Source organism: Vicugna pacos, chromosome 14 (assembly GCF_048564905.1).
Source record: "Vicugna pacos chromosome 14, VicPac4, whole genome shotgun sequence".
Lineage (NCBI taxonomy): Eukaryota > Metazoa > Chordata > Mammalia > Artiodactyla > Camelidae > Vicugna > Vicugna pacos.
Genome location: NC_133000.1, coordinates 661259 through 676702, shown reverse-complemented (window position 1 = coordinate 676702; position 15444 = coordinate 661259). Strand labels below are relative to the sequence as shown.

The following is a 15444-nucleotide window of genomic DNA, read 5'->3' as shown; positions in this document are numbered from 1 at the left end:
CTATTTATAGCGCCCCCGCGCCCCCGCACTGCCGCCGAGGAGCCCGGCGCCTGGGTGGAACTCGCGCCCGCCTCCGACGCCGCCTGGCACCCCGCACCCCGCACTCCACGTCCCGCACCCGCGCGCGGACCACCCTCAACAGGCGGTGCGCGGGGCAGGAGCGGGATGCGGCCCTCGCGGGCTGGGTGGGGAGGTGGGATGCGGGCGGAGCCAGTGCGGATGCGGGGTGTGGGTACCAGTGCCGGCAGGGATGTGGAACGGGGTGCGGCGCGCAGCGGCGGAATGTGAACGAAGATGTGGAATGGGGGCAGGGTGCAGATGTGAGGTGGGGGCGCGCTGCAGGCGAGGGACTGGGCTGGGCCGAGGCGAGGCGGGGGCGGAGGCGAGGGGCGTGGCGCGGGGCCCGGGCGCGGGGCGCCGCGCCGGGCGCGGGGATGGCGCCGGGGCGGGGAGGCCCGGGTTGGCGCGGGGCGCACGCGTCGAGCCACGCGCACGGGGACAGCGGTGTCTGGCAGAGCGGCCCGAGCCCTGCCCGCGGGAGGAGCGCACCGGGTCGGCGCAGCGGGTAAGCGCGGGCGGCTCAGAATTCCCTTGGGAATCTTTGGGAAGTTTGGGGGCGACGGGCTGGCAAGCGGGGCTCGGGCACTTCCTGGACACTTGTGGAACCACTGCCGCCCCTTTGCTCCTGGAGAGCTGGAAGGAGCTAGGGCTTCCTTGGTGGGTGGCTTCAGACCACACCCTGGGTTTTTCCCTTGAGGGCGGGGAGTGGGCTGCGGAAGTTCAAGTCAAGGCCTGAAGGACCGTGTGGACACCGGGCCCCTGCTGGCCTCGGCCTCGCCAGGTTCCCTGCAGGGCGCGCACTCCTGTTCCGGTCTTGGCTCGCCGGCACTCCTTTAAGAAACTCTCTTAAGTTTCTGTTCTTTAGCTCTAAGTGCCACGATCTAATGTCTCGGCCGGTGTGCGGGTGGCGGCGTGTCAAGTACACGGAATTTACAGAGTGGAAATTCATTTATCTGCGTTCTGCGTAGCCCTCGCGGGGCGCTGGCTGCGCGCTCTGCGCTCCAGAGAACGGCACCGCCCCGGGGGCAGCCAGACCGCGCAGTTCAGAGTATTCGTGACCGTGACCGGGCTTCAGTGACAAGGGGAGTTCCCCAGGTTTTGTGTTATGAACATAGCGCCCAAATTGTGGGATGTGAATTATGCTTTGGGTTTTATGAGCCAAGAGTTCAAAATGATGCCTTACGACACGTGCCTCCTTTCGCCACCGTCCGTCGGTGGGCCGAGAAACGTGTCGCAAAACAGACATCGAGAGATTAGAGGAAAGGGGATTTCTTTCTCAGAGGTCAGTGTGTGCAAAGTACACATCAGCTCATTCGGCGCCTGTTCTGCTGGTTCAGCAGTCTGGTTCTTGTTGAGATAAGCACCTCTAAGGGCAGTGCACGTGTCCTGGGGTGGAAAGTAATTCACAGAAACTTTACAACTGGAACAAATGAGACAATGCCTTTATGTTCACCAGCAAATGCTAACTGGCTCAAAGCTGTCTTAAAATAATGGCATGACAAAATTCCATTGTTTGCCAATCAGAAAAAGGATTTGGACACGATTTCCTTTAACGTTGCTGTCATTTTACATTGTGTTCCTTTTCTGAGCTAAAATAATTTATACGCTACACACTTGAAACCTTTAAATAATTATGTGTATTTATCACAGACGTTTTGCAGCCTTCACGTAGCCTCATTAGTCTTTCTGTTGTTAGCATTACGTGAACGTGAACCTGACACAGAATAAACAGGAGAGAGAGCGAGCTTTAGGAGCTTACTGCACATTAATACATTACTAAACACATGGCTTTTGTAATGTACTTAAATATCAGCAGGGCATTCCAGACAGTGGCAAGGCCTGTGAGAAGCATTCCACTCTGTACAGAAAGACTGGCTCCCAGGCTCTCTGTGTGAAGAAGTTCAGCGATTCCCTGCCGTCTTGATTATCATACCACCTCCTTCTCCCCGCACTATCTGCCCCACCCCGCGGCCCCTTCCACTGTATCAGGGCCTTTACCAGTGCCCTGTAACACTTACCTTACACTTTGACCAGTTTGGGTTTTTTTTGTTTTTGTTTAACAAACCCGCCCGCCTCTCCCGTACATTGTGAATGAACCTTTCAGGGGATGGACCAGATCTGATTTATTTGGGTACCACCCCCCACCCTGACACAGGGTATAGCACAGCACCACACATGTAATTTGATAAATGTTTGCTAAATCGAAGAGGGGGAGGAAATCCAACACCTGTGACCATGAGCAGCACACGTGTGTCTCTCAAAGCAGCATGTTTTTGCAATTTTAATGTAATTCTCCTTTTAAAATTCATTTTGTTTTTTAATTTTTGGGGGGGTAATTAGGTTTACTTATTTATTTGCTTTTGGAGGAGGTACTGGGGATTGAACCCAGGACCTCATGCATGCTAAGCATATGCTCTACTGTTGAGCTATGCCCTCCCCCACCTGTAATTCTTAAAAGTAATGAAATAGCGATAGTTTCTCTTTTCATTCTTACAGTGGTGGAAAAGTCATCGTGATGACTCAGTCAGTCCTCTACTGCATGCTTTTTAAAAATCTCTGCTTCTTCAGAACTGTGACTTAGTAATGGTGGATGTGAAGTTTCTTACATTTTCTTTAATTTGAAGAATCTGTGGTTTGCTTTAAGTTTACTGTTAACAAACTAATGATACTAAATATACAAATCACTTAATTGGTTTCACTCAGATCACCTGATGTGTTCCATGAATGCCCATTTATTCAGGAAACTCCATTTCCTGTTAGCTTTAAAATGATTCTCTATTGTAGGGCATAGAAGAGAGTTCTGATTATACACTAATAGAAATAGATTTGAATAAGAAATGTCGAATTATATATATACCATAGAAATGATTATTTCTGCAAAAGCTAGAAAACATTTGAGCAGATGTAATTTGTGCCGGTGACATAAGGGGAGTAATAAAATGCTGTCATTGTAAGGCTGTGAGGTTTCGTTCACTAAGCAAGAGTAAAGATCTGGTATCTGAATTTGCTTTAAAATGATCGTCCTAATTCACGTGACGGAGTAACTGCCTTGTTAGCATGTCGGTACTTAACACCTTTGGCTCCTCTGCACTGGAAGGGAGAGCAAGAGCTTACGGTATGCTCTCACTCACGTTCTACACAAGTTTGTGTTGTGAAGCGTGGCAGAGACACAGCTCGAGAGGCTGCTGGTGCCATCGGGCAGTGTGCCTCGTGCCAGGCCCATGAGGTCACATGGAAGGCATGCAGAGCCCCAAGTCAGGGGTTTTCACGCTGACCTCAGTGCTGTGCAGCCTTGGGCAAATCAGGGACCCCTCTCTGGGCCTGCATTTCCTGATCTGTAAAACGAGGGGGATGAACCAGGCAGTCTAAGGCTCCTCCAGCTCTAAAATGCTGTGATTTCATGTTCTTTCCATGGATGCTGAGTAAGACTTCCGAAAGACGTGATTTGGACTAATGCAGGGAGATTACCTCTTAATTGTGTTGTGAAGTCCGTGTGCACGCCTCTGCCTCCCTGACCTTGTGTTTCGGACCTGACTGGACCCGTCAGTGCTCGGGCGCGCCGAACACCGCCATCATTTTCCTGATCGCTGTCACTCTAGCCCAAGCCAGCCTTCAGCAGGCGGTGCACCGGAAATTCAGCTTTACCTTAAGGGTAATGACTTTTTTCTTCATTCTTCAATTATTAAAACCTTAAGGACTAATGTTGAAGTACATCAAAATTAACACGTCACTAAAATGTCTAAATAAAATGTTTGCATGAGTGGAAAGTTCTAACATCTTTTCAGGTCTTTGAGAGAAGGCGTTCCAGTAACTCCTAAGACCATTTACTAATGGGCAGGAGAGCCCCGAGGGCTCTGCAGGGCAGCGGGGCGGGGAAGCTACTCGGAGGGTTTAAAGAGGGCCCAGCGTGGCAGGAACACTCTTGGAGGACAGTCGTGTTTCCAATTACACTCCAGACTATCTGCATTTCCCGTCAACTAGAACTTAAGCTAGGCCAGCTGGTAATTTTCTAGCTTAACATTAGAACTCTAATTGTGGAAATGTGACGTAACACTGAGATCTGGAGGGGATATTTATTTTATTCAAGTATTTTAAGAAGAAAACTGTGGATAAAAACAGGTGTACTTTTAATTTTGCTGTTCTTGAATATTCAGCATTAAAGACATTGGTTTTTTTAAATTTACTTTTTAAAAATTTCCTATTGAAGTCTAGTCAGTTTACAATATTGTGTCAGTTTCTGGTGCACAGCATCATGTTTCAGCCGTACATACACATACATGTATTCCTCTTCATGTTCTTTTTCATTATAGGCCACTACGAGATATTGACTATAGTTCCCCGTGCTCTACAGTATAAACTTGCTGTTTACCTATTTTACATATAGTGGTCAGTATCTGCAAATCTTGAACTTGCTATTTACCCCTTCCCACCCCTTTCCTCTCTGATAACCATAAGTTTGTTTTCTGTGTCTATGAGAAAGGTATTTGTTTTTAAGCTAACACAGTTGTTTATATTGTGTCTGACTTATAATTAGCTCTCACCAAGCTAGTAAGTTACAGAAGATCAGAAACAAAAACCAATGTGTTCTTCCCTCTGACTAAAGATGAAAGTGTGACCCGTACTGACCTTGGCCAAACGCAGACTCAGGAGCACACGATTTTTCAGATATTCATGAATGATTACAATCCCCACATGCAAGAGAAAATATAAGGACAGTAACAAAACATGGAAGGCAGGAACTATTATAAGTGCCGTCCATACATTCTTATTTAATAAGTGAAATAAGTAGATTAAAATATAATTTAAAAACAACTTCATGTTTCTGGAGATTTATTCTCTGACAATGAAATATATAATCCTAGCAGTGCTTTATAATTATTCATAAATAAGTTGGAAAATTAGTGTTTTATAATTTCACTAAATCACTTGGTTCTGGATGAGAGTGGTGATTCCTGCCAGAGCATTGGTTTGCTGAAAATTTAGGTAATAGAACCCAGGCATTTTTCCATTTAAAGTTAGGGAAGGAAACCCTTGGAACTAAACAATAATAAATAGTTTTATACTAAGGTAAAGGGTACTCTTAAATTACGTATGTGCATTTTATAAAACTACCAGGAAACACTGACACCTTCATTGTCTATTTAAAAGACCCACAGGAAGGTTCTGTAGGTTTCTTTTGTGTGCTGTGAATATAGCATACATGATAAGGCACTGGAAGAAACAACTCTCGCTCTTTTTCAAGCACTTGAACGTTGGTTCTTTAATAAAAGAAAAACTTCCACCAAGACTAATATTTTAAAAGTCTCAAACAATATTTGGAACTAAACAAAGGAATCTGACTACATATACCATAAAGTTTTAAAATCATACGACAATACCATGAATAATTTTATGCCAATAAATTTGAAACTTAGATGAAGTGGAAATTTCTCTAAAAGCTATAAATGATCAAAATTGACTTGAGAAATAACAAACTTACATGTTAATAACATTTAATGAAATTGAATTTGTAATCTTGTTTTACTTCCAACCCCCTCAAAAAAAAAAAAAAGACATTAGTCCCAAACACCACTCTTGTGGGAGGTTCTTATGCAAGCTTTTTACATAGAGAATTTTTGATTTTTCAGGCTAAAACAACTTTCCAAAATCCAATGATAGTACAAAAAAAGTTGAGACCAGTCTTAAGTGTGAACACATAATCCCAAATAAAGTTGTAGCAAATTTAATTTGATAATATATTCAAAATAAAATGATCAGTGAGGTGCTTCACCATCTAAAAATCACAGTAGATGCCAGGAAAAAAACACCCCACTAAATCCAGTGCTTGTTTATGATCTAGAAAACAAAAGCAGACGAAGACTGGACAGAAACTTCCTTAGCCCCATACAAGCTGAAGCATCACGCTCAATGACAAAGCTTTAGAAGCATTCATTTTAAGACAGAAACAAGAAAGATGTCGCCATGTCCACACTGGGCCAGAAGTCCTGGCCAGTGCAAGAAGACAAGAAAAAGAAATAGCAGAGATCTGAATTAGAAGTAGAAGAGACACGTCTGTCCTTAACAGCAGGCGATATGCTCACATGTCTCTCCCAGAAAATTCAAAGGGATCTCCTGACTGTCCCAGCTGGGAGGGGCCTCCTGAGAGGTGGCCGGACACAAGATCGGCACATAGACTCAGGTTCCTAGGCACCAACAGTAACGCCCAGAAGTGAAAATGAAAAACTATTCAGAACAAGTAACAGAACAACTACAAAGCATCTAGAAAGAAACAGCAAAAGGTGTCCAAGCCTTTCCGGGACAGTGTCCCACAGCTCTGTGACGGCCCCAGAGCAGCGGTCTGTCCATGGGGCAGGAGTGGTTACTGGTGGGGACGCTCAACTGGAAAGGGGCTGTTTTCATTTATCTGTGAATTTCATGCAGTACCAGTCAAAACTGTGTCTCAGATTTGTGTAGAACTTGGTGAGCTCTGCCTGAATTTCATGTGGAAAAAATAAAAGGCCCCAAATTGTCAAGACCAGTGGGAAGAACAGAGCCGGAGGACGAGTGCCGCCAGGTGCCGCCGGTGCCGCCGGTGCCCTGCTGGGCGGTGTGATCAGCCCTTTGCTTCTGAGGCCGAGAAAGATGGCACTTCGGAGGCTCCCCTTTCCCCCCTCCCGCTCAGGCCATGTGGGCGGCGTTCCCTACGTTGCTGCAAACGAGCAAATGAGCAAAGAACGTGAAGGCCTGGCTTCCGTCTGGCCCTCAGCAGTTCAAAGCCAAGCATCGGGTCACCTCGACAGAGTGAAGAGGTAAGGGGCTTTTGCTGTTTGGACAGATTTATTTTGAATTCTCTTCCCTTTTTGAAAAGTCAGGCTGGAATTATCAGCAGGTGAGATAAGGACCTCACACCACAGACTAGGCCTTGGGGCATCGAGAAATTACTGTCTTAAGTGTGAGAGCTTGAAATGGGCAGGCGAGGTAGGAAAGAGCTAACGGAAAACAGCCTTTCCGCTCGCTGGAAAGGCAGCCAGCTAAGCCCGCTGTTCCCTGCACCCTGGGCGTGGCTAGCGCAGCCTCCCAGGGCCCTCAGACACCGTGTGCCAGGTCAGCCGTGGCCAGGAAGGCCACACGTGGCCCACTGCTGGCCCCAGCACAGGGACCCCCGTCCCTCACCTTCTGCTCCCTTGTGACCAAACCTTCCTTCTCTAGCTCAAGTCCTACCCGTGCCTGAGAAGGCAGCCTCCTCTGACCTCACAAAAAGAGTCCTGCCCACACCCTGGGGAACCTGCTCCCACACCGCCCTCTCACCCCCGCCCTGGCTGCTGCAGTCCGACTCCTCCCCAGCCCCGCCCCGCGGGGCCCCACCCTCTGTGTCCTGACAGCCCTGCCCTCAGCCCCCTCCGGGGCCCACATTTACTGCATGTGCCCAGGTGTCCCGTCCCCCTCCTCCTGGCCCAGGCTCTTGTGTCTGGAGCCTCCCACTGCCTGGCACTTGAAAAGTATCGGTGGCTCCTTGGTGTGAGATCAAAAGGCCTCTTCCTCACCCCCGCCTCCCCCAGCATGGAAGAGTGTCCACGCTGTTAGTCACCGTCTCCTTCAAAGCTCTGCGCTAGTGGGTGGTGTCCTGTTCCTGGTCCCCACTCAGGCCCAAAGCCTGCAGGCATCTACCTCCTGCCCCTCCTCCCAGCGCTCCCAGTGCTCCCAGCTCCCACACCTGCTGGCCCTGCCGGGTCTGATCTGTGGAAGCTGCAGGAGCCACCTGACCGCTCTGCCCCTAAGGTTAGAATTTTTAAAAAAGAACTTTACCAGAAGACTAAGGAAAAACAGTCATAAAAATAAAATATTAAAGGATGAAACATGTTTTCAGAGCAGAAACTCCCTGAGGGCTCGTCCCACCCAGCCTGGTCCACTCAGGGCTGGGCTTCGTCCGGGCTCCATCCCAGGCCCTTCCCGCGTTGCCCAACCACATCCTCCACCGAGGCTCCGGCCACACACCCACCACCTGCACACACGCTGTGTCGGCCCCTCTGCTGGGTCCCCGAGGTCTGTCCTCAGCCTCCTTTTCTGGGGGGAGAGGTGGCCACGCCACACCCCCTCCCCACCACGGCTGCTCCCGCGTCTCCCGCTCCTGTCCCCCTGCTCGGTCTCATCACGGTCACAGCACAGGGTCTCCGTCTCCCTTTGGGTCGCCAGTGACCGAGCTGGCGCCCTCCCCGACACTGGTCCTCAGTCCTGCCACCCTAGCTTCTGCTCCATCTCATCTCAAACGTGTCTCGTTTCTGTCCTTCCTGGTCCCGTCGCCCTCCCGTCTTCCAGGTCAGCCTTCCTGAGGCCCTTCTTTCCAGAACAACCCTGGCAGTACCTCCACCCACCCCCTACCCCCATCCGCTGCCCCCAGGCCCCCTGGGCACACTGGCTCCACACCCAGCGTGGGGCTGACGCTCTGTCCCTGGGATGCCCGCCCTTCTCCCCCTGATCTCAGCACAAGTTTGCCCTCCCTCCTGCGTGTTCAGTATGAGCATCCTCCTCTCTGCCTCCCTCCATAGCTCCCGATTCCACACAGATTTCAGGAGCAGGCATGCTCACTGGGTCCAACTGACCCTGTGGCCCAGAGTTGGGCACAAGGTTGCCACCAAGTAAACCACCATTGGCTGACCAGAAGGGGAAACGTCGCTCTGGAAGTGGAAAACTGTCACAAGGATATGAAAGCAGCCATGTAAACTTGGAGACAGAAGATACTGTTGGTTCTGCAATGGTGTCAGAATCACATTTTTCATTGAGATAAAGATGAAAAACAGCCACATGGCATCTCATGAAGATGAGCAGTGTTCCCCCTCCGAGGACTGGGAAGCCCACTCCTGTCCTCTGGGCCAGTTGTCTGAGCGACTCGGTGCTGTGGCTGGAGCTCCGTGCAGCTCTGCTCCATCCGGAGCTGGCCCCACGCCCCGATGGTGCAGACAGAGCGCGTCCTCTTTCCAGCAGCTCTCATGATGGTCCACTCTGGCCTCGGTGGAGCGTGCAGTCCCTCTGCCGTCCATTTCTATTTCCTTGGCCCAGCAAAACTTGTGCTCTGAGTGTGTCTGGTCCCCCACTGCTGCTGCTGTGGGATTTAGGTGACATTAGGGACCGGCGGTGTTGACACAATGCCTAAGACCCACGCCGTCCAGATGAGCCAAGGAGACTGGACATCACCTCTGCTTTGGAGGCTCCCGACTGAGTCCCACCTTGACTCACGTTGCCAGCTTCCAACAGACACCGAGCCCTCCGGTTAACTTTTTTTACTCATAACTCATGCATTTTCCAAAACAAAACCAAAACTGTGAAGTGCCATAGGAAGTGTCGGCCACGGCAGCTGGGGACAAATGGCCTGGCCCTTGGGTGTCGGGGTCTTTGCGGGGACGGCGGCAGGAGGAGCAGCCCTGTGTCCGCAGCCGTGGCCCGGGTCAGCTGGGTGAGGCAGCGTGTACTTGTCCTCTCCGTGCTCGTTACGGGCGGGATTTAAGAGACCTAAGGTCAGAGGCCGTGAGGAAAGAACAGTGGGAAAGGAAACCAGCAGACTTTATCCAAAACTAGCATTTTGGAAGATCAAAGTCATGGTCGTTAATCTTTTATGATAAATATGTTTTAATGGGAAATGCAGAAAATGTGAAAAGAAAAGAAAATGGCCCAGCTCCCAGCAGCCCTGAGGCTGACAGCTCTGTGTCACCCCTGCTCTTACTATTTGCATGTACGAATGCATGCAAAATCCAACGAATACTTTATATCTTAGTAGTTATTTTTTATCTTTATATTTAGTTGTGACAAAAAGCTTTACTTTATAAAGAATTTAAGAGCATATCAGTTAGGAATTATTTTGTCTGTAAGCAGCAGAAAACCTGCCTTGAACACGCGGGGTCCTCCCGTCCTGTGTGTCCGGCTGCAGGGTTGGCTCCGCAGGGCCTTGATGGGGCCCTGGGGCTGTCCGGGTCCTTCCCTCACACTTCGTGACACATGCTTGCAATGTGGCTGCTCAGCTCCAGGCATCACGTCTGCAGTCAATATGGAAGGAAGGGGAAAGGAGCAGCACAAGAAGCATCTGCCCTCTTACTAGGAGACAAAAGTTTCCCCAGGCGTTCCCCAGCAGGCTTCTTACACCGTTGGACAGAACTGCCTTTCAGCCACTGCTGGCCTCAGCGGGAGACGGAAAAGCAGGGTTCCCCGTCGTGGTCACGTCAGAGGCAGGCAGGAGGGGGGCGGGGTGCAGGAGTCGTCATCAGCAGCATCACAACAACATCTCCAACACCGTGTGCCCAGGGCTGACTGTTCCCTGGGGTGGTGTCCTGGGAGCCGAGTGGTAGGGATGGCCCGTCGTCACCCTGCACAGCAACCCACACGTCACAAAGCTCCCCCCCAGGAGGCCCTCCAGATGGCGGTGCCGCTCAGTGCAGGAGACGGGCACCCTGTCTGGGGACACAGTCGCCCTCCCAGGACATGTGCTCGCTGGTGCCGTCGTGGACGCACCGAGCCTTCACGGCTGCCAGGGCACGGCCAGGTCCGCAGCATGACCTCCCTCTGCAGGGTGCACTCAGGGGTCGTGATGCGACTTCAAGGAACGTATTTCAGTGTTTGGCAACATCTGGACCCGAGGGCTCGGGAGAGGCTGAGCAGGCCGCCCCTCCTCCCGCTGAGTAACTGCGCGAAGCCGACGTGGCCGTGTCTCTCAGCAGTCCCTTCCTGCATCTGGCTCCCTAATCAACGGGCAGGTGCTCCGGGGCTGCCCCTCACACACTGCGGGACACTTGTTCCCCGGCCCCGAGTGGAAGCGCCAGCAATGCCCTCGTCCCCAGCGCCGCACTCTGGCCGCTTCCTGCTCGCGTGACCTGCGCCCGCACGGCAGCACGGCGGCAGCAGAGTTGCCCAGTCCCCGCGCCGGCCGTCCTGTGAGGCCCGGACGTGCACGGTGCCCCCTGCTCCGCCTGCGGACTTCAGGGAGGGAAGGCCGCCGCCTCCCACCTGGAACCGAGAGAAAGCCCGTGGGCGCTCAGGGTAGTCGGGGAGGCTTTCCGAGGCGACTAGAGGCAGCACGGAGAGGGGTCCGTCTGAAGCCCGGCAGGAGGGGGCCTCGCGGTGCCTGCCCAGACCCGAGGGGTGGCTGTGGGCCCGTGCCAGTCGCATGCGGCCCAGAGAGCTCCTGGCACCTGGCGTCCCTCGTGGCGGAGTGGGCGGCTCCGCGGTCGGTAAGCAAGTTTCCGCACGAAACATTCCACCTTTTGGGGACACGGGAGGGAGACCAGGTGCTGGCCGCGGGGAGGGGAAGCCGGGAGGCCCCGGAAGGGCGTCTCTGAAGGTTTCAAGTGACCGAAACAGCGCGGGAAGTTTAGTCCAAGAGGGTTAATTCGTCGTCCCCCGAGATCATAGTAAAGTTTCGTTTTGTATTTGGCCTTCGAATCAATTCATAAAAATCAGTATTTTCGAACATTTTAAACGGTATGAGAAGAGTTCGCTTTGGCTGGTGTGTGCGCGCGGCCCAGGCCGCTCGCGGGACGGCGGTGAGGACCCGGCCCGAGCGGACACGGCTGGCCTGCTGGAGGCCGCCCCCCGCGCCCCGGCGTCCGAGGGCAGCCCCGCGCCCCGCCCCACCTGCCTGCGCTGAGGCGGGGGGCCCCGCGGCGCCGGGCCCCTCGCAGGCGGCCCCAGTCCGTCCGCGTCGCGCAGGCCAGGCGCGCAGGGCGGGGACCGCAGAGCAGGCGCGCGAGGCGCAGTGACGGGGGGCGCGCGGGAACCGGGGCCGTGCGGGGAGCGCGGCTCCGGTCTCGCGTGAACAGGAAGGCGAGATCAGGGATGGGCCGGGCCGCGCACAGACCCAGGGCCCCGAGCGCCCCGGGGCCCGCGCAGGACGCGTTCCCGCAGGCAGGCGTCCTCGTTTCCTCGTCTTGGCTGGGAGTTTAAGTGGTCGTCTCCCTCAGGCGCGCGCTTGTACAGCAGAACCGCAGCTCAGCAGCGCACCTTGCCGTCGACGTTCACTGAACCTGCTCCCGCTGCCAGTGGGGAGGTCCTCGCTCCCACCTGTATGTCCGTACCTGCACATGCGTGCACACACCTGTACGTGCACACATAAACTCACACACACAACCTGTACATGTACACCTACGTTCACACCTGTCCCTGTACACCTGCCCATGCATGCACACATTCCTGAGCACAGCTGCCCTCAAAAGTGTATCCTGAGCCCATCAGGGACCTGGCCCTGCCCCGGGGTTGCACCCTGCAGCCCACCTGGCGAGCCTGCCTATTAACGCACGTGTTCCCTTGCAGGTTAGCAGTCTGGAGCAATGGGTGACTGGAGCTTCCTGGGAAAACTATTAGAGAACGCCCAAGAACACTCCACCGTCATCGGCAAGGTCTGGCTGACGGTGCTGTTCATCTTCAGGATCCTGGTGCTGGGGGCCGCGGCCGAGGAGGTGTGGGGGGACGAGCAGTCCGACTTCACCTGCAACACACAGCAGCCTGGCTGCGAGAACGTCTGCTACGACCGGGCCTTCCCCATTTCCCACATCCGCTTCTGGGTGCTGCAGATCATCTTCGTGTCCACGCCCACGCTCATCTACCTGGGCCACGTGCTGCACATTGTGCGCATGGAGGAGAAGAGGAAGGAGAGGGAGGAGGAGCCGCTGAAGGACAGCCCACCTCCGGGGTCGACCGCGCGGGGCCAGAAGGACCGGCCCCCTGTGCGGGACGACCGGGGCAAGGTCCGCATCGCCGGGGCCCTGCTCCGCACCTACGTCTTCAACATCATCTTCAAGACGCTGTTTGAGGTGGGCTTCATCGCCGGACAGTACTTTCTGTACGGCTTTGAGCTGAAGCCGCTTTATCGCTGTGACCGGTGGCCCTGCCCCAACACGGTGGACTGCTTCATCTCCCGGCCCACAGAGAAGACCATCTTCATCATCTTCATGCTGGCTGTGGCCTGCGTGTCCCTCCTGCTCAACATGCTGGAGATCTACCACCTGGGCTGGAAGAAGCTGAAACAGGGCATGACCAACCCCTACAGGCCAGACACGCCAGGGTCCAGGGGGAGCACCTCAAAACCCAGGGGCGTGAGCTCCCTCCCTCTGCCTGCCCTCTCTGCCCCACCCACCCTCACCATCGGGTTCCCACCCTACTACGCTCACTCTTCCTCTTCCCTGGGGCAGGCCACAGCCCCTGGCTACCCCGAGGCCCCCCCACCGGCAGCAGACTTCAGGATGGCAGCCCTGCCTGGGAGTCCCAGCAAGGGCCACCCCACCAGCTTCCACAACGGCAACCATCACCTGCTAGCAGCCGAGCAGAACTGGGCCAACCAGGAGGCTGAGCAGCAGGCGGCTGCCGGGAAGACCTCCCCGCCGGTGTCCACGCCTGCATCCCTGACCCCTCCGGGAAGTCCCCAGCAGCCCCCCGAGGAGGACGGAGCAGGAGGCACAGAGCCTGCGGTCCCAGAGAGCTCGGGCAACGGCCAGGGGGGGCCGGTGGTGACCGCTGTGGAGCTGCATGCACCCCCTCTGCTCCCCGCGGACCCCGGGCGGTCGAGCAAGGCCAGCAAGTCCAGCGGCGGTCGGGCCAGGCCGAGTGACTTGGCCATCTAGTGGTGGCCTCTTCTGACAGCTCAATCACCTTCCTTCTAGCAGCCAAACCCAGGGGCAGTTCAGACCAGTGGGTAGAGAGCCTGACTTGGGAGAGGGTGCTGGAGAGGGAGGCGGGTCTGCGTGTCAGTGCTTGCTGTTCTTAAGGCTGTGAGGCAGTGGGGAGCGCATCCGAGGGGAGGGCGGGCCTTCAGAGATTCTCCCAGCAGCCCAAGGGCCCGGAAGCCTCAGCCTCTGCAGGTGCTGTGGTCTGGATGGTCACTGTTCTGCAGGGGGGAGCAGGGGCCTTTCGGGGCAACCAGGTTCCTCTCCCTGCGCTCCTCAGAGCCTCGGGCAGCCCAGGAAGTCTAGATGCTCTTAGCCTTATCTCTGTTTGATACTTTAACTTAGAGTTGAATTTCATTTGGGCTATTTGCCAACCTGCACTAAAAAAAGATTTAGAGCAAGTCCATAGCGTGTCACCGAGTTTCTGGAATTGCATGTGAAGCCCAGGACGTCATGTCGAGTGACAGGAAACAGCCCACCTCCCGAGGCAGACCCGCAGCGGGCAGCCGAGCCACAGGCGCTGCTGCCGGGAGGCCGGGCAGGAGGCGGACATGGAGACGAGCTTACACGGCGAGGAAGCCTGTCCAGTGCGGCAGCTGTGCCTGAGGTGTTTATTTCTAAAACGCTGCTTTGTGCTTTGATCTGGATTGTACAGGCATGACTATTTTCCCCCGCTTTATATCTTTCAGGAGAAAAAGAAAGAAAATAGTATTATTAAAATGTATACTGACCAAGAGAATGCAGATTTGTCCCATGACATACTAGCAAAGATTTGAACTTTTATTTGAAAGAAATTCTCTGACTTTATGAGTCGGCTAATTACTCTGAGACTGTTCTACATAAAATAAAAGCAGGGGAAAATTCTTAAGTGCATTTCAAATGCTTGAAGTTGTGAAGTTTTTGAATGGGAGGTTAAAAGTCAACTACTGTTGCCAGAAAAATTATTTATACAGATGAATCAACGACCTACCTTTTTTTTAACAGAACAAAATAAAACTCCTCAAGTTTCCTAACCATCCTTTGCGGGCAGCCTATTTGCTTTCTAAAGCGGGACAGACGGTGTCTGGGGTTCCTTCCTCCCTGCTCAGCACCCACACGCCTGCTGCACTGACCAGGAGGCTGTTTAGGGACGAGGGTGCAGCTGGAAGGCGGCTCAGTTTTCTGCTCTGCACACACGGCTGTGGCGTCCTGGTCACCGAGGGACAGTGGGATGCCAGCCCGGCCCCTCCCACTTCACTGCACCCTCCACTGCGTCTCGTCAGCCCCCTCCCGCATATCAGCACACCGTCGCACTTGAGTCACTGCTTTTTATGAGTTACTCTAACCCCCTGGTGATTTATTTGGGGCCACACCCCACAGTGGACTGTTTCATACCATGCAGAGCGACCGCTTACAGTCTGATGAAAAGACTGGCTCCTGCTGGCAGACTGGCCGTGGCGCCGGGGCCAGCTCAGCCAGGACTGGGTGGTCAGCTTCTGGGCCCAGGAAGTCACGGGTAGGGAGGCTGTGGTCAGCGCACTGCCTCTGCAGCTCGGTGATGCCCGACCACTCCCATGGGCCTGTAGGGCGGGAGGACCCTCTCCCCACCCGTGACAGTCCCGAGGGGCGGGCCCAGTCCAGGCCCGGGCTCAGGGTCAACGAGGGTCCACGTTCCGCCCTGCTCCTTTCCAGCCCAGGGGCCCCGGGAAAGTGGCCTAACCTCTCTGACTTTCTGGATGGGTTTTCTCATCTGAAAAACGGACATAACATTGTGGGAGTGAAC

At 53.9% G+C, this 15444-nt stretch overlaps 2 protein-coding genes across 10 annotated transcripts in view; one reads left to right on the top strand and one right to left on the bottom strand.

The window, feature by feature from the left end:
• The first annotated feature begins 437 nt into the window (after positions 1 to 437).
• GJA3 (gap junction protein alpha 3) lies at positions 438 to 14698 on the top strand. 3 transcript variants are annotated; one of them, XM_072975952.1, is made up of 2 exons: positions 438 to 565; positions 12334 to 14698. In XM_072975952.1, the coding sequence occupies exon 2, from the start codon at positions 12351 to 12353 to the stop codon at positions 13638 to 13640; it is 1290 nt and encodes a 429-aa protein (XP_072832053.1). In that variant the 5' UTR covers positions 438 to 565; positions 12334 to 12350; the 3' UTR covers positions 13641 to 14698. The 3 variants fall into 3 exon arrangements, with proteins under 3 accessions (XP_072832053.1, XP_072832054.1, XP_072832055.1); XM_072975953.1 differs by lacking the exon at positions 438 to 565 and adding an exon at positions 10477 to 11255; XM_072975954.1 differs by lacking the exon at positions 438 to 565 and adding an exon at positions 11888 to 12086.
• Positions 14014 to 15444, bottom strand: part of ZMYM2 (zinc finger MYM-type containing 2) — a 93719-nt gene continuing 92288 nt past the window's right edge. For 6 of the 7 annotated variants that reach the window (XM_072975939.1, XM_072975937.1, XM_072975934.1 and 3 more), the window contains one exon: positions 14014 to 14364. In XM_072975939.1, coding sequence (XP_072832040.1) covers positions 14046 to 14364 — 319 coding nt within the window. In that variant the 3' untranslated portion in view covers positions 14014 to 14045. The remainder of the gene's footprint in view (positions 14365 to 15444) is intronic. The other variant, XM_072975941.1, reaches the window with a different exon arrangement.